This window comes from Rutilus rutilus (genome assembly GCF_951802725.1).
Source record: "Rutilus rutilus genome assembly, chromosome: 25".
In the NCBI taxonomy this organism is placed as follows: domain Eukaryota; kingdom Metazoa; phylum Chordata; class Actinopteri; order Cypriniformes; family Leuciscidae; genus Rutilus; species Rutilus rutilus.
Window position 1 is genome coordinate 7,019,764 of NC_140229.1, and position 25,693 is coordinate 7,045,456.

At 40.1% G+C, this 25,693-nt stretch overlaps 2 protein-coding genes and 1 pseudogene across 3 annotated transcripts; all 3 read left to right on the top strand.

Moving 5' to 3' along the window:
* Nucleotides 1-1,005, top strand: LOC311285294 (trace amine-associated receptor 13c-like; annotated as a pseudogene). The gene has a single exon. The product of its transcript is annotated as a trace amine-associated receptor 13c-like (transcript).
* A 10,059-nt stretch (nt 1,006-11,064) lies between these two features.
* Nucleotides 11,065-12,123, top strand: LOC311284769 (trace amine-associated receptor 13c-like; the record flags this gene model as incomplete). The annotated part of the gene is made up of 1 exon (XM_084399981.1): nt 11,065-12,123. The coding sequence occupies one exon, from the start codon at nt 11,065-11,067 to the stop codon at nt 12,121-12,123; it is 1,059 nt and encodes a 352-aa protein (XP_084256107.1).
* Nucleotides 12,124-19,057: 6,934 nt separating this feature from the next.
* LOC311284657 (trace amine-associated receptor 13c-like) lies at nt 19,058-20,110 on the top strand (the record flags this gene model as incomplete). Its single annotated transcript, XM_084399826.1, has 1 exon — nt 19,058-20,110. One exon carries the CDS (start codon nt 19,058-19,060, stop codon nt 20,108-20,110), a length of 1,053 nt encoding a protein of 350 aa, XP_084255952.1.
* Between the last annotated feature and the right edge of the window lie 5,583 nt (nt 20,111-25,693).

The following is a 25,693-nucleotide window of genomic DNA, read 5'->3' on the forward strand; positions in this document are numbered from 1 at the left end:
CAGAACAAACTCCTAACATGAGGAGAAACACTCATGGCCTATGAGACAGAGGATCATGAGACTCAATACTGCCATCAACTCATCATGTATCAAGGGAAAACGCTCTAAATATGAATACAATATCATGTTTGTGTTTGTATCATTGCTGTCAGCATGGACTGTGTTTCTGAACCTGCTGGTGATCATCTGACTCCAACAAACCTGATTATTCTCTCTCTGGCTGTGACCGACCTGCTTATTGGACTTGTTATGCCCATAGAGGCAACCAGACTAACTGAGGTGTGTTGGTACTTTGGAGACATCTTCTGCGGACTCTATTCAATATTTATTCCAATGCTTATTTCAGCATCTCTTTGTAATTTAGTATTAATTGCCGTTGATCGTTATGTGGCTGTGTGTCGACCTTTACTGTACCCACAGAAAATAACCACAACTAAAACTTTAATAAGCATCTGTCTCTGCTGGTTTTGCTCCTCAGGTTATAACACTGCCTGTATAATTAATAGCAGATATTTTGACACTTCACACAAAACAGACATGTGTTATGGAGAGTGTTCTGTTATGATGGGATTTGCCTGGATAGTCACTGATCTGTTAATGTCTTTTATTTTTCCTTGTATCCTGATCATAACTTTATATTTGAGGATTTTTTATGTAGTACATCAGCAAGTAAAAGTTATAAACTCTCTGATTAAGGGTGGTAAATGTGTAACGGAAGGTTCAGTGAGGAGGAAATCTGAGAGTAAAGCTGCTCTGACATTAGGAATCATTGTGACAGTTTATCTGCTTTGCTTTATTCCATACTTTATCTGTTCTATATCAGTAATCTCTTCTACAACCATATATATTTTGACATGGGTTGTGTACACAAACTCAGGTCTGAATCCTCTGATCTATGCTTTATTTTATCCCTGGTTTAAAAAGACAGTTAAACACATCTTAACTCTGAAAATATTTCGGCCATCATCCTCTCTGGTTGACATTTTTACAAAACATCAATTGTAAAATTGGTAAAACCGTCACTCTGAGAGAAATTTCACATAAACTGCATTATTGTTATTAAGTGATAGCTAAAGGTATAGATAAACAGTTTATATTTGTAATTTATACTATACATGTATCCTAATAGTACGTAGTTTGTTGTATATAATATATAATACGATTGCTGTATAATTTTCACACTGATTCAAGTTTTGTCAGAACGTAACAATTAAGCAAACTTCTTTTTACACAGTAAAAAAGTGACAAAGTTAAGTTGTTTTAATAGCTTATTAAGTAAATTGAGCAATAATCACAAACCTTCAGTCTAATGATAAAGGTAGATATTATGTACTTAGTGCTTCACTTTCATCAGTTATTTTGAATCTGTTTTATTATAAATCAAAAACACAATGACAAAAAGAGGACAGTCGTATAGAGTGTAAAGCCCTATTCGGATGGTAATTGTTTCTCATGTGGACGTCTGTAAAAATAAATTTGCATGGCACCTCAATGATAAAATTCGGATGGTGATTTATTCACTGTGAAGGAACGATTTTTGTGATCCTAAAAACCAGAGAACACGCTGTTCGCATTGCATGATTGTCTGCTGTAGGCTAAATAAAATGTCATATGCTTGGAATAATAATAAATTCATAATTAATGTATTAATAGAAAAATAATGTCCTATTTAATTGTTTAATTATTTAAACCTGATTAAAAATAGAAAGCTAGACATGCTGGATTTCTGTCTTGCATTTTATCTCAAAATGGAAATGAATGGTAATTCATAAACATGAAAAATACTCTGTGATAATCATTCACATTAAACTATACATTTTCTTGGGTGAATTCAGGTGATCATCTGAGCATGAGAAAGAGGGGGTGAGGGGAGAGGGAAAGAGATGTAGATTCGGATGACTCGGAGGTGAGACTTTCGTCTCGATGGTGCACGAGGGCCAGTTCAAATGGTAATCTCCAGAGAGGTCCTTTTGTCCTCTCAGGGTCTGGTCACCCCTGAAACAGACCGAAACAGAAACAGGCTCTGACTGTAGTGGTTCAAAAAGTGGTCTTGACTAGCCCCTCAAGGATTATGGTCAAGTCCCACGAAGGGATCTTTCCTCTAACAGGAGGCCTCAGCCACCTCGCTCCACGGATGAGGTGGATGATCAGAGGGTGCTTCCTGACTGGAGCCCCATCAATCAGGGCGTGGCAAGCCGATATGGCGGCCACAAATACCCTGAGAGTGGCGGGCATAATGATCATTTTTCCTGCAGCAATTCCAGCACTGAAACAATCTGGCAGTGCAGTTCACCATGCAGACACCACCTTTCAAAGACACCACATTCAAAATGATAAAAATCATCATTACATAGGGTGAATACTGGTAAAGTGGGACACTTTCTGATAATTTACCTTCTGCATAATGTTTTATTATGATCCAAATGTCTTAGCCCCTCATATGATACTATTCTAAATAGCTTAAGTGCTCTATACAGAATAAAAAAGAAAGAAACATTAAACACAGGATGGATGACTCTTCCTCAAACACACATGGACCCCAAACCACATTTTTCCAGGCGCTACTGTCAAACTGGGACACCTTTATTGGCAAACTGGGACACTTCAAACACATTAAATTATTATTCACATGTAGGCCCAATGAATTAAATACACAATAACAATATAAACAACAACAACAAAAATAATAAAAATCACTTTTTTTAAGGAGGGGTGTAGGTACAGCAGATTCTTTCCACCCCTCCCTCGCCTGTCCACAATATTTTGTATTGGGTTTAGTTTATTTCATATAAATTTAAAAAAATAGAAATCTTCATAAACATTTCTTCTTATAGGCTAATTGTATTCCACACAGGCTAAGTTTCATTCCTTTTTGTTGAAAAGTTTTTTGCAAATATTGCAAATGTCCCAGCCATCCAAGTTTGTATCCTCCATCTTTCTTTCTTTTTTTGGGGGGGGGGAATTGGCATTGTTTTTTAAAATCAGTTTACAATCTTTGTTGAAATATCTAGCTAGCTAACTAAATTTATGGGGGGCATACAAAAAGGGAACTCAATTCCCCCATTAGAATGACTTAAACGGCTGTCCCAGTTTGCCAGTAATACAATATGCTATTGGCAAACTGGGACAGTGTCAAAATCACATAAAAAACAACAAAAAAAGATTCATATGAATGTGATTTTTACAAATTCTGATTCACCATTACATCCTATAACAAAATATATAACAATTACAAATGATCCGTGAATGTTTTAATTTTTATAATCTTAACATTATTCACCTCAGAATGCTATGTCATTTTACTTTACCATCACGGTTCACTGTATGGTTGTTGAAAATGGTGTGCCACACCCCCTGAAGTGATGTCATAGCCACAGAATCTATATTTTTTTATCACATACTTGCTTATAATGAACTCAGTGTTGATTTTTAGTAATGGAATCATTTACATGTAAAGATAGAAATTAAGAAGCTTAACTGTCCCACTTTACCCATTGTCCCACTTTGCCAGTGTTCACCCTATATTACACATGCCAAATATGAAGTTTTATGTTGTTATCAATTTAATTGTTGTTAATACTGTGATAGTTGCAATATTTTAAACATTGCTTTTTGAGAGAGAAAAAGAAAATCAGGCTGCCACAAAAACTATTAGTAACAATGTCTGACTGAGATCATCATCAGCTTTCTTTGATTTTTTTTTTATTGATTTTTTTGACACCTGTACAGAGTGGAATTTCTTTTATATCTACTTGTACAGTATAGACATCTCTGGAATAAAAGTTCTACTTCTTTTACTTCTATCTATTCTAAACACACAGTGAATGCACTGATGCAATAGCTTCTGCTCATTATTCAGGGGTCAGTTACATAATATTTGTTTTGATGTATTTTTCAAAACAAGTAACTGACCCCTGAATAATGAGCAGTAGCTATTGCATCAGTGCATTCACAGTGTGTTTAGATGTGTTGCATTCACACCTCTAATGAATCTCATCTCTGCATTCAGCACAGGTGTTAACAGCACCCTCAGGTGCACATTTACTCAACAGCAAACCATAATTGATATAATTAGTCTTCAGAGTTTACTGTAACTGATTTCTCAGATGACTTGTTATCAGGAGTAAATGAGACACTTGTCATTGCTTGTTTGACAAATCAACAGCTTCAAAGAAACTGGTAGCCAGGCAACAGACAAATGACCAATCCTGAGTGGCGACTTCACTCCATGCATTCTACCAGCACTTCTTCCTACTGTTTCCTTCCTTTTTCTGCTGTGTAACAACAAGCGGGATATGCGCCACCCAATGGTCAAAGTTGACACAATGTGCATTAGAGGGCACCAGCAGAAAAAAATATATATATTGTTACAACCCTGCAAGAAAAAGGGAGACCACATGCAACAATTCTAAATGAAACATTTATTTTAATGATGCATGCACTCAAACGTTGGGTATCTGGTGAAAAGTCAATCTTCCTGATTGATATTGCACAAGCAAATGTAATCTTAATTTTAGTTAATCCAGGATAAGCACAAGTAAGTACAATTTTGATGAACAAAACAACACAACAATGTTGTAAACAAACACAGCATCAGCTCATGTGTGAGTTTGCTCCTGCGCATACGTTATTGTGTGATAGGAAGCTCGTGCTCCAGACTGCTATGTATGCGCTCAGCACTATTTGCTGCGGCTGTGGATTACATGTAAAAATATTGTAGGCTATAGAGTGTTCAGTTTCTTGCATAAGCCAATTGTCCATCCATCCATCCATCTTCTTCCGCTTATCCGGGGCCGGGTCGCGGGGGCAGCAGTCTAAGCAGAGATGCCCAGACTTCCCTCTCCCTGGACACTTCCTCCAGCTCTTCCGGGGGGACACCGAGGCGTTCCCAGGCCAGCCGGGAGACATAGTCTCTCCAGCGTGTCCTAGGTCTTCCCCGGGGTCTCCTCCCAGTGGGACGCGCCCGGAACACCTTCCCGGGAAGGCGTCCAGGAGGCATCCGGAAAAGATGCCCGAGCCACCTCAGCTGACCCCTCTCGATGTGGAGGAGCAGCAGCTCTACTCTGAGCTCCTCCCGAGTGACCGAGCTTCTCACCCTATCTCTAAGGGATCGCCCAGCCACCCTGCGGAGAAAGCTCATTTCCGGGATCTTGTCCTTTCGGTCATGACCCAAAGCTCATGACCATAGGTGAGAGTAGGAACGTAGATTGACCGGTAAATCGACCGCATTACTGCAGAAGCTGCACCGATCCGTCTGTCAATCTCCCGTTCCATCCTTCCCTCACTCGTGAACAAAACCCCAAGATACTTAAACTCCTCCACTTGAGGCAGGAACTCTCCACCAACCTGAAGCGAGCAAGCCACCCTTTTCCGACTGAGGACCATGGCCTCGGATTTGGAGGTGCTGATTCTCATCCCAGCCGCTTCACACTCGGCTGCAAACCGTCCCAGTGCATGCTGAAGGTCCTGGTTTGATGAGGCCAACACGACAACATCATCTGCAAAGAGCAGAGACGAAATCGTGTTGTCACCAAACCTGACACCCTCCGGCCCCTGGCTGCGCCTAGAAATTCTGTCCATAAAAATTATGAACAGAACCGGCGACAAAGGGCAGCCCTGCCAGAGTCCAACACGCACCGGGAACAAGTCTGACTTACTGCCGGCAATGCGAACCAAGCTCCTGCTTCGGTCGTACAGGGACCGGACAGCCCTTAGTAAAGGACCCCGAACCCCATACTCCCGGAGCACCCTCCACAGGCCGCCGCGAGGTACACAGTCGAATGCCTTCTCCAAATCCACAAAGCACATGTGGACTGGTTGGGCAAACTCCCATGAACCCTCCAGCACCCTGTAGAGGGTATAGAGCTGGTCCAGTGTTCCACGGCCTGGACGAAAACCACACTGTTCCTCCTGAATCCGAGGTTCTACTATCGGCCGTATTCTCCTCTCCAGTACCCTGGCATAGACTTTCCCAGGGAGGCCGAGCCAATTGTTTCGCTTCTTAAGACCTCAATGCATCGTCAGGAGCCGTGGGTATTAATTGACCCATGCTCTGTGTGACCAAAACTTTTTTTGGACTAAAACCCAAACTCTCCTGTGTCACTTCCAGGCTACGAGCATCAACCAAGACAGACCCTCTTCTCAATCCTGATACAATTCAACACAGTAAGTGCGTAACAACTGTAAGAACTGATTTTCATGCTAGGACAAAAGCTGAGATAAAACTCACCCTTGCGATAAAGCAATAAAACGCACCCTGGACAGAAGATCGCACAGGACATTGTCCTGTCCAAACTTTTCTCCTTCCTTATCTCTGCATCCCCCTCTCCCTCCTCCCTTCCTCTCCCCTGGGTCAAGTCACCAAAAGTTCACTACGAATGTCTATATATCACATATGATGTATCTTGTGAATCTATTGTTTTTCCTTTTCATGTTTGGTATCATTTTAAAGAGTCGCCAACGAGTTTTTCGACAGTGTTGTCAAATATCTATTCCAAAGCTGTAGGGGGAGCTCTATAGAGAAACCTGCGAGCAAAAAGCAAGAATACAGCGAAGAAATTCCCGAAACTGCGTAGCCCTGCTTTAAATGTCTCAGTGCGATTGGTAAAATGGTCTTAATTGCATTGCAGTCATTGATATAATGAGAAAGATTGAGACCTCTTTGGGTGATGTTTCTTCAAGATATCTCCCCTCTCCCCCAAAACCAGGTGCTACCCCCTGGGGTTCATGAATTGACCCAAAACAACCCTAAAATATATTGGTACAACCCTTTTGTTCTGGTCTGGGTATTTAAGGGTAGGTGACAGAGCAGTCTTTGGGAACCTGTAACCAGGAAAAAAAAAACATACAGTGCTGTGTCAGTGTTTTCCCGTTGGAAAACACTCACACACCACTGCATGTCTCTGTCAGGAATGCATTGCTTACTTTTAGAGTCATCTTTGAGTAATTGATGTCATGTATTTATTATTTCTTAATTGGCTTTTAATCACTTGTGTAATTGGCATGATACATTTTTACCTGACAAATAAATGTTACATCTTGATTTATTCTGAAGTTTTCTGTATTTATTCTGAAGTATTCTGAAATCATTCTTCCTAGTAGATTAATGTGTAGTCTGGTGTTTCTGCAAATCTCTGTCCAGGATAGATCAAACCGAAGGCACTAATGAATAGAGCATGGGGCACATCATTAAGGAGACCTTACGATTTCTGACTATCACTGACTTAGCACGTTGCATGCTTGCAACTATTAAAAAAAATTACACCTTTGTTATGAGTCAGCAGTGAGTGGCCGCTTAGGGTAAAATAGTTGCACTGCACCCTCTGACTATTTCAGAACTGGCTAGTTTGTGATCATGAGCGCACATTCGCGACGTGACGTCTCAAAGCGACACCGGGTCCCTAATGAATGGATATTTGAAAGGATGGGATACCCAAAGTAATCAAAGATCTAAATTACTTCACAATCAATATTTATGATTATTTTCTAATAAGAAACACAATCTAAATTTGATTATCATCAGTCATCAGAGTCAGATTAAGCGCAAAGCTAAAGTAATATTGAAACTAAATTCCAATAAATTAAGTGAACTTCACTGGAACGCTGAAAAGACATACACGCATTATCCCTTCGCCCATACTGTTGGACTTCCGCCGCTGGGCCAATGGGTGGTCTTTAGACAACGACTTCAGAGGCTGATGAAATCGCTTTAACGCACCTTGACTCAGAGCGATATATGCGCAAGACTGGTTGTACATTCCAGATGTGAAACTGGTCCCTCAATCGCTCTGAATAATCTTGGGCCTTCCGAAAATAGAAATAAATTGTTTTAAAACTTTGACCACAGCCTTGGTGGTCATCTTACACAGGGGATAGATCGTGGCATAATGCATTGTTTGGAACATGACTGTAAGCAAATATGAGATACCTTGGAGGCAATGGCCCAGCCCAACACAAATAATTATTATGTGTACAAAAGGTTTATTTATTAGTGGTATCGGGCACAACGGCACAGGTTTTAAAGCCTGATTGGGTTTACCCAACATCTAGCAGGTCACTGTAGCAATAGCAGCTACAGCAAGTTAAAATATGGACGTCCTTCGTCGCGCCGCTGTGACTCTGGCTGCGTCCGAAACCGCATACTTCCCTACTATTTAGTATGGGAAAAAGAGTAGGCGAGCGAAAAAGTATGTACGAATCCAAAAGAGTAGGCGAGAATGACCTGGATGACGTACTAATTATCGCGAGATTCTGACTTAAGTGCGTTCGAATATGCCTACTTTCCTACTATATAGTAGGCGAAAACAGTACGTGAAGGAAGCAGTACGTTCGAAACACCAGTATTCATAAAAGAGTAGGCGAGAAGTTCCCGGATGGCTTACTGCTTTCGGCCAGATTTTCGAGTGCTCGACCGATGGATACTCTTCTATCCCAGGAGGCCACGCGAGAGGATACGTCATAATCAAACATCGTAGAGATCAGCGACGCGGGTGCTTTCAAATGTGAGTAAACACGGTTCCTTGTGTTAAAATTGCATGTGTTGAACTACTGTAGAGTAAACTGTTGAATTGTTGAAGGTGTAAAGATGTTACACAGTAGTATAGTTGTGATTTTGCTGTAAAAACACGTTTTATTATGTATAACGTTAGCTAACAGGGGAGCTCCTGTAAGGACACGTAAGTTACGTCTCTAAAGTGGATTTACACTAACCATATACATCTTAAAGACGCTTATTTTAAATGTCTATTTACATCTGACAGGAAAATCTTCAGTAAATATTGCAAAAGAGCACATCACTACATGAAATAGACATCTGAGTGATGAATGTGTGCTATTATGTAGAACAAATCTATAAAGTAATAAACATAAGTTATCTATTTTATTTGTCCATTACTGTTGATAAATTGAGGAACATTTATGTTGGATAAAAAGTTAAAACAACCTGAACATGTAAATGTAGTGTTGAGCTCATAAATCAGAGGTAATGTGAATCTTGTCTGGATGTTACAGGGACAGATGAACAGATGTGTGTTTATCTGGTGGAGAGTGGCTCATGAAGCTGAATGCTGCCATCAAAGGCTTTGAGTGAGTATACTACAGAAATTAATAACAACAACTATTTAAATCTTAAGTTGTAGTTTATTTAATTATTGTAATTTCAAACAGAGCTATTACAGCACTTTTCTGATTCTTGATTTCTGTGCTTTTGCTGCAGATCTTTTGTGGTAGAGCAGGACCTGCAAGGAAAGATGATGGCGGCATTTGTGAAAAAAAAAACGTTTTTGTCTTCTAAATAATACTGAAATCAAATGACATTGTGCGGTTAAAATGACTGCTTTTGTGTTATGTTTGTGCATTTTTGTAGGATCTGAAATGTCAGCAGGCTGGTGTGAGCACTGAGGATGAGGAGCCCAGAGCTGAATCCTGGAGATGGTGCCATGGATGAGACCCTCCATCACTCCACCTGCCCTTATGAGACCCTCCATCACTCCACTTGCCCTTATTGCCTCAGATTGTGAAGCACAACACATCACGCAACAACCTCAGGCACGAAGTAAAGGCTCACCTCTGGCGGTCAGCTGATTCATCAGAATAAAGCTGCAGAATGGGAACCGCTGTGTTGAAATGGCAGAAGGATTTGGGGTTCAGCGCCTGTAGCCTACATACATGATTGTAGTTTGAATAAAGCTTTGTTTCATGTGTTGGCTTGTATATGCATTTGTTTATTGTGTGATGGTGACTTTCATTCATTCTTTTATTAATTTGACACAAGCTGTGTCATATGACATACATTTTGTTTTATTGAATTATATCATTTTCAGTAAAAAGTAATATAATTAAGTATTGGTCAGCATTTATCGTTGTTGTTATTATTGTATGTTTTGGGCTGGGATAGCAATGCAATTCATTCTGGGGTAATATTAATTTTTAATAGTAATGATACTTACATTTTTCGAGCATAAAATCAACAGTTTTCTCCAAAGGCGAATTTTCGCACAGCTGCCCTTTGTGCAGACATTACAAACGCTGAGGAAACTCGTTCTAGGTAGGGCTGTCGAGTTACTGATGTTATAAGGTGTGTATATATATATATATATATATATATATACAGTATATATATACTATATATATATATATATATATATATATATATATATAGGTTTGCATCTATGGTTTGCATACATAATATGAGATTTTTTACACAGGAAAAAAGAACCTTCAAGGTTGAATATCTTAATATATATTTTCTTAAATAATTAATTATAATACATTTAAAAAATGCATTTTTTGTTATTTATAGGCCTAGGCCTGAGGGATGAAACGAGAGTTAAATTCAACAAGAAAAAGAGGAAAACATAAAGCAGTTAGCCGCTTTTCCATGTGGATGAAAATGTTTGGATATAAAATAAATAAATTAACAACATATTCAAGAGATGACAATTTTGGGATTCCGTAATAAAAATAAATAATATCGTTAAGGATAAAACTGTGGGTCACATTAGTAGGGTTAAATATAAGAACCCTAAATGTATTCACAAAATAAATGGGCGGCAGTTTCTTCAAAAAGACCACAAAATGAGCAAGTTTAATCAATATCAAGATATTTACAGATAGAAGAATTAAACGTGTCGTTCAAATCTTTTAAGTTGTTGCGCGTGTGATAACGCAACGTAGGTCACATGATAACGTCAACATGGCAGATGTCCGGTTCGCATTCATACTCAACGAGATCTGGCTATAAAGTACCTACTCTTTTAGCGCTCGTTAAGTAAGTACTTATTGAAATTAAGTACCTACTCATTGAGTATGCGGTTTCGGACGCAGTCTCTCTCTCTCTCTCTCTCTCTCTCTCTCTCTCTCTCTCTCTCTCTCTCTCTCTCTCTCTCTTTAACTTTTGAACAAGTGTAAAATAATCCTAATCTGGACTGAAGAAATTAATTGGATTTCAAAGCTGATGTTCAAAAAAACAAACAATTTTTTTTTTTTTAAAGAAAAAAACTGATTTGTATGTTACATCATCAATGGGTAGTAGATGGGTGGGCCAGTCTGATACAGACTGTATAAATGAAAGGACAGTACGGAGAGCAGAACAAACTCCTAACAGGAGGAGAATCACTCATGGCCTATGAGACAGAGGATCATGAGACTCAATACTGCTTTCCTGCCATCAACTCATCATGTATCAAGGGAAAACGCTCTAAATATGAATACAATATTATCATGTATGTGTTTGTATCATTCCTGTCAACATGGACTGTGTTTCTGAACCTGCTGGTGATCATCTCCATCTCTCACTTCAAGAAGCTTCACACTCCAACAAACCTGATTATTCTCTCTCTGGCTGTGGCCGACCTGCTTATGGGACTTGTCATGCCCATAGAGGCAACCAGGCTGATTGAAACGTGTTGGTACTTTGGAGACACTTTCTGTAAACTGTTTATGATAATCCTTGGATTGCTCTTCTCAGCATCTCTTAGTAGCATAGTATTAATTGCTGTTGATCGTTATGTGGCTGTGTGTCACCCTTTACAGTACCCACAGAAAATAACCACAACTAATACTTTAATAAGCATCTGTCTGAGCTGGGCTTCTTTTTCAACTTATAATGCTATAATTGTAATTAATAATGGATTTTTAGACACTTCATTCAGAACAGACATGTGTTATGGAGAGTGTTCTGTTAAGATGGGTTTTGCCTGGGGAGTTATTGATCTGTTTGTGTCTTTTATTTTTCCTTGTACCTTCATCATAACTTTATATTTGAGGATTTTCTATGTAGTACATCAGCAAGTGAAAGTTATAAACTCTCTGATTAAGGGTAAATGTGTAATGGAAGGATCAGTGAGGAGGAAATCTGAGAGTAAAGCTGCTCTGACATTAGGAATCATTGTGACAGTTTATCTGCTTTGCTTGATTCCATACTATCTCTGTTCTATATCAGTAATCTCTTCCACAACCATAAATCTATTGACATGGGTTGTGTACACAAACTCGGGTCTCAATCCTCTTATCTATGCTTTATTTTACCCCTGGTTTAAAAAGACAGTTAAACACATCTTAACTCTGAAAATATTTCAGCCAGCATCCTCTCTGGTCAATATTTTTACAGAGCATCAATATTAATTAAACTGGTAAGGCTGTGACTCATAAAAGATATGATTTTCTTTGTAGGATTTACATTTGTAATTTACACTACATGTCTCTTAGTATGTAGCTTATTTCAGAGAGTATGTTTTCTGGATTTGATGTCCAGTTTTAATAATTAATTAAACTTCTTTCCACACACATTGAAATTAAGTGACACAATGTTCATAAATTGTGTTAAATTAGCTTATTAAATAAACTGAGCAAGCAGCATAAATCCTCAATGTACTGGAATAAATGGTAAAGGGAGATATTATGTGCTTTATGCTTTATCACTTTCGTCAATCCTGTTGCATCTGTGTTATTAAAGATCAAAAACATAATGACAAAAAGTGGACAGTAAACTAAACTCAGTAAAAAAAGTGATGTCCTCTAACTTTCAGAAAATGTCTTAATGTATAAATATTGGTATGAACAAAAAGATTCAACAACTGAGACATAAACTAAACAAGTTTCGCAGACATTTGACGAACAGAAATGAAACAATGAGTCCCTGAACAGTATCAAAATTAGCAGTCATATCTGGTGTAGCCAGAAGCTGCTTTAAGTACCACAGAGCATCTCATCCTCATGGACTGCAGCAGACTAGACAGTTGTTGCTGTGAGATGTTACCCCACTCTTCCACCAAGGCTCTCAAAGTTCTCAAACATGGTTCCAGGATCACAGTTTGTTTGTTTGTTTGTGTGTGTGTCCTGATCAACCCAAACGTCCCCACAAAGATATCAGACATGTTTGACCTTGTGGAGACAATTTTTTTTTTTATAGTCCCCATGAAGAAAACATGCTTTAATTATACTAAATTATGTTTTTTGAAATTGTAAAAAGGGGATATAGTTTGTACAATATAAAAATCATTATGTCTACCCGTTAAAAAAAAGTATACTTTATTGTATTTTAAATATATTTCCTTTTTCAATAGTACATTGCAAATACTAACAAAAATGTTTACTATCTTTATATTAAAAGTATATTAGAATCATGCTTTTACCTATTTTCACAATACAACTTTTAACACACTTTCAAATAATTGCACTTTAGTATATTTTCTAACAATATATTTTAGAAAAATATACTTGAAGTGGAAATTCAGTTTATTTTTTAAAAGTGTATTTATTTGCTCTTTATTAAAAATATATTTTAGGTATTTTAACTATGTGCTGGAAATGATCATTGTAACAATGCATTGAAAGTATACTTTCAAAACACATTATAGTATAGCCTACAATAGTATAGCTAAGTTTTATTTGTCTAATAATGTACATTTGTTTAAAGTACGCAATTTATAGTATTTGGAATAAGCCAAAGGTATTAATGAGCCTATACTTTTTATTCAAATATATCACACCATGATAGCCTCATGTGCAAGTGCCCCAACATATGCTTCGGGAGACCAGAATTCGAGTCCCGGGTTGTTGACCTTCCTGATCCCCTCCCTTTTCTCTCTCTCTCACTCTCTCTCACTACTGTCCTATCTTAATAAAAAACGGCGAAAATATATTTTTTTTAAATAAAAATAAAAAATAATATAAATTCACTTATGGTATATTGTCAAGTTCTCTCGTACTGCGTTGCAAACGCTGTGGGAACCAATTTTAAAACGCTGTGCTATTCGCCGGTGACTACTCTGAAGGTGTCCGGGGAGCCCCGGGACTTATAACAGAGTAGTCTGAATATCACAGATCAGAATGTCGGGCCTAGAATGATATACATTGCACATAGTGAAGCACAAGGGCCACTAAGTCATACAGGCCTGGGTCGACAGAGCCAGGGACCTAGAATATCATAAACACATAGACAGTGCAAAGCCACTGCAGGATGTGTCTGAGTCATACATGGGCCTGGGTCCGAAGAGCCAGGGCCTCTAGATAGAGAGAACTCTTGCCTGCAGAGCGGGAACCTCTAGGTTATAAAATCTTGCAAATGTGGATGGAGTGGACCAGCCGGCCGCCGCACAAATGTCTTCAATGGGAACTCGACTGGACCATGCCCAAGAGGAAGCCATGCCTCTTGTGGAGTGAGCTCTCACACCTATGGGGCACGGGAGACCCGGCGAGGTGTAGGCCAGAGAGATAGCATCTACTATCCATCTTAATAGTGTAAGTTTTCGTGACCGGCAGCCCCTTGGTGCGGCCCCCGAAACAGACAAAGAGCTGTTCTGAAAGAGGCAGAACGCTCCAGATATATTCTCAGGGCTCTGACGGGGCAGAGCGTGAGGGCATCACTATCTTCTTCCGATACCGGAAGAGCTGACAGAGAAATAACCTGGGCTCTGAACGGAGTTGAGAGCACCTTCGGTACATATCCATGTCTTGGTTTAAGGACGACTTTGGAGTCATTGGGCCCAAACTCAAGACAAGAAGCGCTCGTGGAGAGTGCTTGTAAGTCCCCAACTCTTTTAACTGACGCTAGTGCTAACAGCAGAGCGGTTTTAAGAGAGAGGGATCTTAGATCAGCCGACTGAAGTGGCTCGAAGGGAGGTCCCTTAAGAGCTCGTAGAACCAGGGAAAGGTCCCAGACCGGCACTGAAGGTGGCCGAGGCGGGTTAAGTCTCCTGGCTCCTTTAAGGAAGCGAACAATGGGGTCGCTTTTACCCAACGAAGAGCCAGCCACCGGTAAGTGAAAAGCTGCAATAGCTGCCACATACACTCTGAGCGTGGAGGGGGAATGTCCCGTGTCCAACAGCTCTTGGAGACATGTAAGCACCCTGGGTACTTAACAGTTATGCGGGTCAAGGTTCCGAGCTAGACACCAGCTGGAGAACACTGACCATTTGAGGTGGTAGAGGCGCCTAGTTGACGGAGCTCTAGCCTCCAATATGGTATTCAGGACACCTTCTGGGAGGTCCTGGGGTCGTTGAGGGGCCATGCATGAAGGGCCCACAAGTCGGGACGGGGGTGCCAGATTGTCCTGTTTGCCTGCGTGAGGAGGTCGCTCCTCAGTGGAATCGGCCACGGAGCTGTCGTAAACAGCTGCATCAGCTCTGGGAACCAAATCTGGGTTCGGCAGAGGGGGGCTACAAGAAGGACTGCGCATTTGGTGTTCCTGATCCGTTTGATGGCCTGGGGGAGCATCGAGACCAGAGGGAACGCATAAACGCATCTTTATTTTTTATTTTTATTTTTTTCTCGTGTGTTGTATTTTAAATTTGTTTGTTCTATTATGTAAAGCGCCTTGAGAAGCTGCTTTAAAGGCGCTATATAAAAATAAATGTATTATTATTATTATTGTTATAAAGGGGAAGGCTGGGCCACTCGTGGGCCAGCACATCCCTGCTCTTTGAAAAGAAGATTGGGCAATGACAGTTGTCTTCTGAGGCAAAGAGGTCTACCTCTGCCTTGCCGAAGACTCTCCACAACAAGTGAACCGTCAGGGGGTGGAGCAACCATTCCTCTGGGGGAACGTTGCCCCGAGATAGCATGTCTGCTCCTATGTTCATCGTGCCTGGCACGTGAGCTGCCCTGAGTGAGCGCAGGTTGGCGTGAGCCCATAACAGTAGCTGTGTGGCTATGGCGAACAGGTTGCGAGACCTGAGGCCGCCCTGGCGATTTATGTAGGATACCACCGACATGTTGTCCGTACGGACCAAGACGTGGTGTCCCGCCAGACATGGGAGGAAGGTTTTTAGGGATAGAAAAACTGCTCTCATCTCGAGGCAGTTGATGTGTAGGCGTTTCTCCGAGCTCAACCAGAGGCCGGAGGCAGGCCTGCCTTCGCACAGGGCTCGAGTTGACCGCAGACCAGAGTTGGAAGCGTCTGTTGAGATAACCCTCCTCTCTGAAACCAGACCCATGCTCACACCCTGCTGGTACCAGCTGGTGTCTTTCCAGGGGTCCAGGGCTCTGATACAGCGCTGGTCCACCCTGATGTTTACGAGGCCCGAGCGCCACGCATGGGCTGGTACTTGAGGCATTAGCCACAGCTGAAGAGGCCACATACGCAGTAGGCCTAGTTGGAGTACTGAAGATGCCGAAGCCATAAGGCCTAAGACCCTCTGAAACGTTCGGAGGGGTACACTGGAGCCCTCTTTGAACGACGCGGCGAGCCGCTGAATTGATAGATTCAATGGCATGAGATCTAAAATTGGTCTCAGGCCGCCGTCTTTCTTCAGAACGAGAAAATAACGGCTGTAAAAACCCGACTCGCTTTGTGATGTGGGAACTATCTCGATAGCCCCTTTTGCTAGCAGACTCGACACCTCTGAGCGGAGGACATGAGCCATAGTGCTCCTAACCGAGGTGTGGATTATAGCGCGAAAGCGCGGCGGTCTGCAGGCGAATTGAAGCGAGTAACACCCAATCTGACACTCCGGGAATGGCCTGCCAAGCCAGAGCCCGATAAGCCAGAGGTAGGATTACATCTGACGGTGGAACACCCAGACTCGGGGGCCCGACCTAACAGGCGTTTATGTGAGAAATTTTGGTCGATTTGTGCTCTGTGTGGGTCGCTGTTAAAACAACGTTTGGGTGCAGGGGTGCGTGACAGATGACGGGCCCATGTTCTGCATTTAACACAACTCCAGCCGCCTGAACTGAAGAGGGGGCTGTGAGAAGCACTCGAGCGATCTTCTGGGGTGGTCCGGCTGCGGCGGGACATAGACCCCTCTTTCCGCCGGCTAGGATGGCTTCTTAGGCTCATGGTCCAGCATCAGCTTCGGCTGGGGGCCCTGGCGCTTGGCGAGCGGTTATCGTTTAGCTGGCTTAAAACGCTTGCCGGTCTCAGCCGCTGGGTGGGGCTGGTAGACCTGCGGCGCTGGATTTTCTGGCTGCGGCGTGCCTTTGGGGCGCCGTGAAGCAGAACTTGAAGGGAACTTGATTCATAGAAATGTTCATTTCCGGGGTTGGGAAATAACTTTCTATTTTACAGTAATACAAAAGAGCATTTTAGTCAGCATCTTGAATCATTAAATAGACTTTGTTTGCAGGGCAGATAGTCAGAACCAAATACGTATTGTGCACAAGTTTTATTAACTAAATCACAAACAGAACTAATCTAAACATACACACAATCACACATACATGGGTAAAATGGTAAGTGACAGAATGAAACCGGAAGCCGGAAATGGAACTATGGAAAATATCCATTTAACTATGAAAATAACCATCAGCTTATCATTTTCAGAGCACCTCATTAAATATATACTTGCAGTGAAAGCATTTCGTGAAGTTCCTGAAGAAGGATTTTGATGGTTCCATGAGTCTCAATCGATTTATTCTGCGTTGAATGGAGAAATGTAAGCTTAGCGTTAAGTTCTGCCAGGAAGACTCAATCAGCGCGTTATGAATTAACTCACTTCTAACCAATCATGTGTTAACACTCTCAGTATAAAAGAATGGTACTTACATCCGTCTGAGTTCGCAGATACTGACGGCGCCAATTACCTCCATCCTCCCCAACCACCTCCAAGATGGTCCTTTCCCTCCATCCTCCCCACCACCACCAGGATGGTCCCTTCCTTTACCTCCAGGGGGTCGGCTGAGCCCCTGCCTTCATCTTCAGGCGGGATTTGCAGATTCCGTTACCCTCGCATTGCTTGCTAAGGACGGGGCCTACGCCAAAGACTATGCTTGCTGAGCTATTAATAAATTTACTCTTGTTATATCATTTTATCTCCCGAGTCTTTCTGGTAGAAATGGTGATGAACTGGCATGGTTTGACTCTTTTCTGGTTGAAAGTTCTAAAATTCTCTTAAAGGAGAACTCCGGTCAATTTTAACATTGAGCTCATTTTTTTGTACATTTGGAGTGCTGTCAGTACAGAGAACAACGACAAAAATCGGTGTTGCCTACACCGTGTTATCATCATTTTAAAATTTGCACCCTGTTGACTTCAATGGGGCAAGTTTTAAACCTGCTTTTAGCCTCTTAACATCCTTGATGTGTCATTACAAGTGCACAGGTCATGTGAGTGATTCCTTCGGAGTGAATGCGGCTGAATCTGACTGCAGTAGATGTGAAAGAAATATATAAAAAATGATGTTTATTCAGCCAGCGCACATACCTGTATTTACATCCTGTTTTCGGTCGAAGTCCACAGTAATCGATTGTCGAGTTCACGCGCATAGGTTTAGTACCTATGATCACGCGCGTGAACTCGACAATCGACTACTGTGGACTTCGACCGAAAAAAGGATGTTAAGAGGCTAAAAGCAGGTTTAAAACTTGCCCCATTGAAGTCAACAGGGTGCAAATTTTAAAATGAGGATAACACGGTGTAGGCAACACCGATTTTTGTCGTTGTTCTCTGTACTGACAGCACTCCAAATGTACAAAAAAATGAGCTCAATGTTAAAATTGACCGGAGTTCTCCTTTAAGGCTTTCCGGTGCCTATGGGTATTAGCAAAACATTCTAAGAACATATTTTTGTTATCTGGGAATGTTGTTCTAAGAAAGTTTTCTCTCAATATTATGAGAACATCAGTCAAGTACAAATAACATCATAAAGGTGTTCCAAGAACGTTGTTCTAAGAAGATTTTCACTCAACGTTACGAGAATGTATTTAACTATGGGAATTATTATAAGACTGTTCCATAAACATCATTTTAGGAACGTTTTTTACTAACATTTACATAACTTTTACATAACATTAGTGAAAGTTATGGGAACGTTCCCTGTTAGCTGGGTGACTGATTAAAGCAATAACCACCACAACTGTGTTTAGTTCAGTTCCACCTGTGCATTGCTTTCATGTGAAAATACAAAACAATAACAAGACAGTGAAGAAATGAAACACAAAAACCAAAGGCATGTGCTTTTGAACAGTGTCAGAGAATCCTAATCTGGACTGAATAAATGGCTTGTATTTCAAAGCTAATGTTCAAAAAAGAAATTAAAAAAGAAATTATTCACACAAAAAAAAATACATCAGAGTGGGCGTCAGAGGAGTTGGTCCATCTGATCCAGACACTGTATAAATGAAAGGAGAACAGAACAAACTCCTAACAGGAGGAGACTCACTCATGGCCAATGAGACAGAGGATCATGAGACTCAATACTGCTTTCCTGCCATCAACTCATCATGTATCAAGGGGAAACGCTCTAAATATGAATACAATATCATGTATGTGTTTGTATTATTGCTGTCAGCATGGACTGTGTTTCTGAACCTGCTGGTGATCATCTCCATCTCTCACTTCAAGAAGCTTCACACTCCAACCAACCTGATTATTCTCTCTCTAGCTGTGGCCGACCTGCTTATGGGACTTGTTGTGATACCCGTAGAGGGCACTAGGCTGATTGAGACGTGTTGGTACTTTGGAGACACTTTCTGCAAACTGTTTATGCTAATCCTTGGATTAGTCTTCTCAGCATCTTTCAGTAATTTAGTTTTAATTGCTGTTGATCGTTATGTGGCTGTGTGTCACCCTTTACAGTACCCACAGAAAATAACCACAACTAAAATTTTAGTGAGCATCTGTCTCTGCTGGGTTTGTTTCTCAACTTATAACATTATCCTTGTAATTAATAATGGATATTTTGACACTTCACACAGAACAGACATGTGTTATGGAGAGTGTTCGGTTACGACAGGTTTTGCCTGGAGAATTACTGATCTGTTCATGTCTTTTATTTTTCCATGTACCCTAATCATAACTTTATATTTGAGGATATTTTATGTTGCACATCAGCAAGTGAAAGTTATAAACTCTCTGATTAAGGGTGGTAAATGTGTAACTGAAGGTTCAGTGAGGAGGAAATCTGAGAGTAAAGCTGCTCTGACATTAGGAATCATTGTGACAGTTTATCTGCTTTGCTATATTCCATACTATATCTGTTCTATATCAGTAATCTCTTCCACAACCATAAATCTATTGACATGGGTTGTGTATACAAATTCAGGTCTGAATCCTCTGGTCTATGCTTTATTTTATTCCTGGTTTAAAAAGACTGTTAAACACATCTTAACTCTTAAAATATTTCAGCCAAAATCCTCTTTGGTCAACATTTTTACAGAATATCAATCGTAAGTAATTAAACTGGTAAAGCTGTCACTCATGAAGGTAGATACAAATATCAATGTATAATTTATCTTTGTAATTTTCAAAACATGTATCAGTGGATAGCTCATGTAATTGAGTATGTTTGTTGTTTAATTCTCAAATGCAGATGTTGTCAGAATTGAACAATTAAGTAAACTTAATTTAACTTTAGACACACATTGAAATGAAGTGACAAAATTGTTCATGAATTGTACCAAGTAAACAGTATAAATCCTCAATCTACTGGAATAATGAAAAAGGTAGATAGTATGTACTTTATACTTTTATTAGTGATGCCTTATCTGTGTTACCATATAGGAAAAACACAGTGACAAAAAAAAGGACAGTCATATAGAAGAGTGGTTCCCAACCCTGATCCTGGAGTAGGCCAGCTCTGAACAGTTTAGATATCTCTCTTATTAAACCTGATTCAATTTGTCCGCTCATTACTAACCCAGCTAACATAAATATGTTGTCTTTTTTGTGTGCAAACATTCCCAATAAGTTATGAAAACATTATTTCTAAAAGTTTTTTTTTTTTTTTTATTGGTTTATGTGATCATTAGAGGAACATTCCATTCTATCATTAGGGGCAAGCACCGAAGGACAAATGCTTGGCCCTTAACCCTAACCCTAACCCAATCAAAGCATAACCCTCTAACTCATAAATCAGTACTAAACTGACAAAAAAAAAAAAAAAAAAAAAAAATCTTCAGTATCCAAAGATACCCTAATATAAACTATACTCGAATCCAAACAAAAATACAACAAGTTTTCAAAAAAAAAATTATGTAACTGACCCCTGAATAATGAGCAGTAGCTATTGCATCAGTGCATTCACAGTGTGTTTAGATGTGTTGCATTCACACCTCTAATGAATCTCATCTCTGCATTCAGCACAGGTGTTAACAGCACCCTCAGGTGCACATTTACTCAACAGCAAACCATAATTGCTATAATTAGTCTTCAGAGTTTACTGTAACTGATTTCTCAGATGACTTGTTGTCAGGAGTAAGTGAGACACTTGTCATTGCTTGTTTGACAAATCAACAGCTTCAAAGAAACTGGTAGCCAGGCAACAGACAAGTGACCAATCCTGATGGCGACTTCACTCCATGCATTCTACCAGCACTTCTTCCTACTGTTTCCTTCCTTTTTCTGCTGTGTAACAACAAACGGGATATGCACCACCCAATGGTCAAAGTTGACACAATGTGCATTAGGGGGCACCAGCAGAAATATATATATATATATTGTTACAACCCTGCAAGAAAAAAGGGAGACCACATGCAACAATTCTAAATGAAACATTTATTTTAATGATGCATGCGCAGGAGCTCAAACGTTGGGTATCTGGTGAAAAGTCAATCTTCCCGATTGAGATAACGCAAGCAAACGTAATCTTAATTTAAAGTAAGTGAACAATTTTGATGAACAAAACAACACACTCGTCTTCCCTCTATGTTGTAAACAAACACAGCGTCAGCTCATGTGTGAGTTTGCTCCTGCGAATACGCAGAGATGGGCATAAATACATGGATTTACAATACAAAATACAGTGTGAAAAAATGTATTTAAATACAAATACAAAATACTGTGTGAAAATTATTTAAATACATATACAGTATTTTGTATTTTGAAAATACATGTGAAATTGGCCATCCAGTGCAGATATAGGTCACAGTGAATGAAGAAACTACATAGGCCTTCTGACTTTTCATTCCTAACCACATCTCTGCCCTTTCTTTCTTTCTTTCTTTCTTTCTTTCTTTCTTTCTTTCTTTCTTTCTTTCTTTCTTTCTTTCTTTCTTTCTTTCTTTCTTTCTTTCTTTCTTTCTTTCTTTCTTTCTTTCTTTCTTTCTTTCTTAAACTTATGCAAAACAGCAGCCATTCATATAGGCTACTTATTTCTGGTTACAATGTAGTCTATTACTCGTGGTGAACACTATTAAAAAAAAATCATACTGTATGTAAAACTGTGGGAACCTTTTCTGCTATAGCAAAGAATATGGATGGGCGATATGACCAAAATCTCAATTTTACTTCACAGTAACAATATCATGGTTTCACAATTTTCAATATCAGTTTTGATTTTGCAGGTAGTCCAATGCTTTTTAAGTAATTTTGTTTCTTTTATGTAAAGTTTATTTGTTTCTATAAGTTTATTCAAATTAGAAAGTGTATCTAAAATTTAAAATTAGAATTAATTTAGATTAATTTGACACTATTTACCCCTTTTTGATTATTATTTTTTTATGTAGGCCTACAATAAAACTAAAAGCTGAAGATTTTTGTGGTGTATCATTCATCAGTGTTTGTTTTTCCACTCCAACGTTCCAATAATTCCTGCCCACTAAAAGCTGCACGGATATAGTAGGCTTGTTTGAGATGAGCAAAATCTGCGCAGAATCGATCACCGGTGATCAGCGCGAGATGCATGCCGGTTAGAAATGTGTCCGAGTGCGGTCCGCCTTGCTCTGATGTCATGCTGACGTATGTCAAAAATCTCGTGCGAGCGCAAGGCGCACGTGTCGGATTCTGCAGTCGAGCGCAGTTGCTCTCCACCGACTGCGCTGATCAAAAGCAGGATGGGAAACGACTTGCTGACGACACAGCTTAATGCTCATTGGTTTAAACAACCGTGATGTATTGTTCTCTTTTAAAATGTTTGATTTTAAAACTCTGATATCATGTTTTATGTATGTGTGAATATTCCCAAACTATCTAACAGTGCGATCTCTATGGATTATGCAATGTATTTTTTATATATAAAAAAAAAAAAAAAAAACCCACATGTCTGTATTAAAGAAAAAAAGACTGATAAACATGTATTTGGAATGCAATTAAATAAGTAGGCTACTTTGGGTGTCTTGTTCATTATATTTATTTTCATATAAAAGCCACAGAACTTAAATTCCATCCAGTTTATTAGCAACACTGTGCACGAGCGTGAATCCCGCGATATCCATCTTTGATCTCACAGCTGTCAGATCCACTGCGAGAAGAGAGAACTGTCCGGCTTGCCTGCGCTTTTTTCACTCCTCCCCTCACTGCAGCCGCCTACTCTCGCCTACATTTCAGGCGAGGCGAGGCGCATCTCAAACAAGCCTATTTGCTTACCCCACAAATAGGCCCATCTATGTAAACGATTTAGAAAAAGTTCCATTGGTGGGTTTCAGTCACGTGATTATGATGACGTGCGAAGGCGGGGCGATTTCAGATGGAGGGTAGGAAGTAAACACGGAGAAAACAGGTGTGTTCGACATCGGCTGCGGCTGGATGCAACCGATCGGCGAGAGTAGCCGCGTGCAGGCGGGGAGGAGCTGCAAACGAAGACGTGAAGTCGGACACTTTCTGGTTCCCGTAGTGACCGCTCACGTGGTGTTTCCATACTTTACCACAGCTGCAGTGAAATAAATGCAATATTTGCCAAATAATACACAGATGTTTCAGAGACATTTTCATTCAATACTTTATGTACTGCTTCATACAGCGTCTGTTTGAACAAGAATAAAGTTCAACGTAAGCTACTATCAATGAAGTGGAGTCTACGTTTTTTAAGCAGTTTTAATTTGATCATGACACAATATAACATGACAACGACATGGAAAGAGTGTTCACTGTTATAATAAACTGATTTGAGAGCTTTTTAGAGGAACTAAAGGTGTTTGAATAAACACGAAACACACGTGATCGTTGTCATGCGGTGAATCCGGCCAATCGTGGAACAGCTGTGTCGTCATCAGCCCACGTGCAGCCCAGTGCAGCCGCTCTTGAGAAGCTGCGCTGGCTGAGTTCTCCGGCTAGTAACTCTCGAATTGCTCTCGCGGTACTTTGATGGCATACGTCACAGTCACGTGGCGTCGGCGCTGTATCAAGTCGGACAAAATTTCTAACCGGCATGCACTGCTTCAAGTCAGCCACCGATCGGTCTGCCCAGAGCTGCATGAAGTCGAACAAGCCTTTACGTCTATGGAGGAAACCGTTGTCCCTCCCCTCTGCTTCTGGCTCATGGGACCTTATTTCGGAAAAAAATATGTATGGTAGTCAATGGTGAGAGACAACTTATCTTTTTATTCCGTCTGAACTGTGCCCTGAATTACACATATGATGTTTGTCAATTTAAAAGATAATTATGAAAGTCAAGAAAGTCGCAGTTTGTCATAAAACAGAAGAGTAACATTTTGTTTTATGTGAAAATCGCTCAATGAACTACATCTCTCGTCTCGCACTATGTACGTCACAAGATCCGTTGCTCGTATGTGTGCAGTCTGGTACAAAACACTCAGGCATGACGGCGTAACGTTACGATTATAACGTAAGACTATAGAAAAAACGACAGACGTTAGCTTCAGTAAAGTTAGCTTCATTCATTGAGAGAAAAGGTATGACGTCACATGTGCGCCTTTTGGGTTTGTAGTCTTTGTAATTATGTATTTTCACAGTCTTATACCTCAACAGTTTTACATCAAACTGCGACTTTCTTGACTTTAAAATGTATCTTTTAAATTGACAAACATCATATGTGTAATTCAGGGCACAATTCAAACGAGATCAAAATATTTGTTGTCTTTCGCCATTCACTACCATACAATATTTTTCCGAAATAAGGTCCCATGGTGGTCAACCGGAAGGGGAGGGACTTAGGCTCTCTATTGTACCTTTATCCGATTTCTTTTAATTCTCTTGCACAGATGGACGAACGTGAAATATGCTTGATGCTAGCTCTGCGATGTATGCGAATCATCGCTATGATATGTAGTGTCTTATTACATGGCTTGGTTGAATTCTAATGTAGAATGCGGTCTGTTATTTCTATAACACACTGTTGCCATGAAAAACACAGCGTTGCTATGGACGCAGGATTCTAACCGTAGAGACGGAACAGACTATTTTCTTTAGCGGAAGCAATACAATTGTTTTTAAATCAATAAACTCCTTTTTAAATCAATATTTTGTGTCAAATTATTGATTTATTTGGTAGGTAGCCATGTAATAAGCGGGATAATGTAGAGCGAGGCGGTTGTTATAGTGAACACAACCCCTTCAGGCTGATTCAAGACCCCTCCGCTTCGCTTCTGACCCAATGCTGAGCTAGTGAATGTCTGAACTAGTTGATGCACAAAATCAGTACCCTGATAAAGAGGTTGACTGGCAAAAAGTATTTTACTGGTATGTATGTTGAAAATACAAAAATACTCATCTTAAATGTATTTAAATACAAATTACATTTGATTTTTTCCAAAGGCTTTAAAATACAAAATAGTATTTTGTATTTCAAATACGTATTTTAAATACATGTAGGCCTATCTGAAATACTGCCCATCCCCGTCATTGTGTGACAGGAAGCTCGTGCTCCAGACTGCTATGAATGCGCTCAGAACTATTTGCTGAGGCTGTGGATTACATGTAAAAACATTGTAGCCTATATAGTGTTCAGTTTCTTGCATAGGCCGATTGTTTCACTTCTTAAGACCTCAATGCATCGTCAGGAGCTGTGGGTATTAATTGACCCACGCTCTGTCACCAAAAAATGTTTTGGACTAAAACCCTATGTCACCTCCAGGCTAC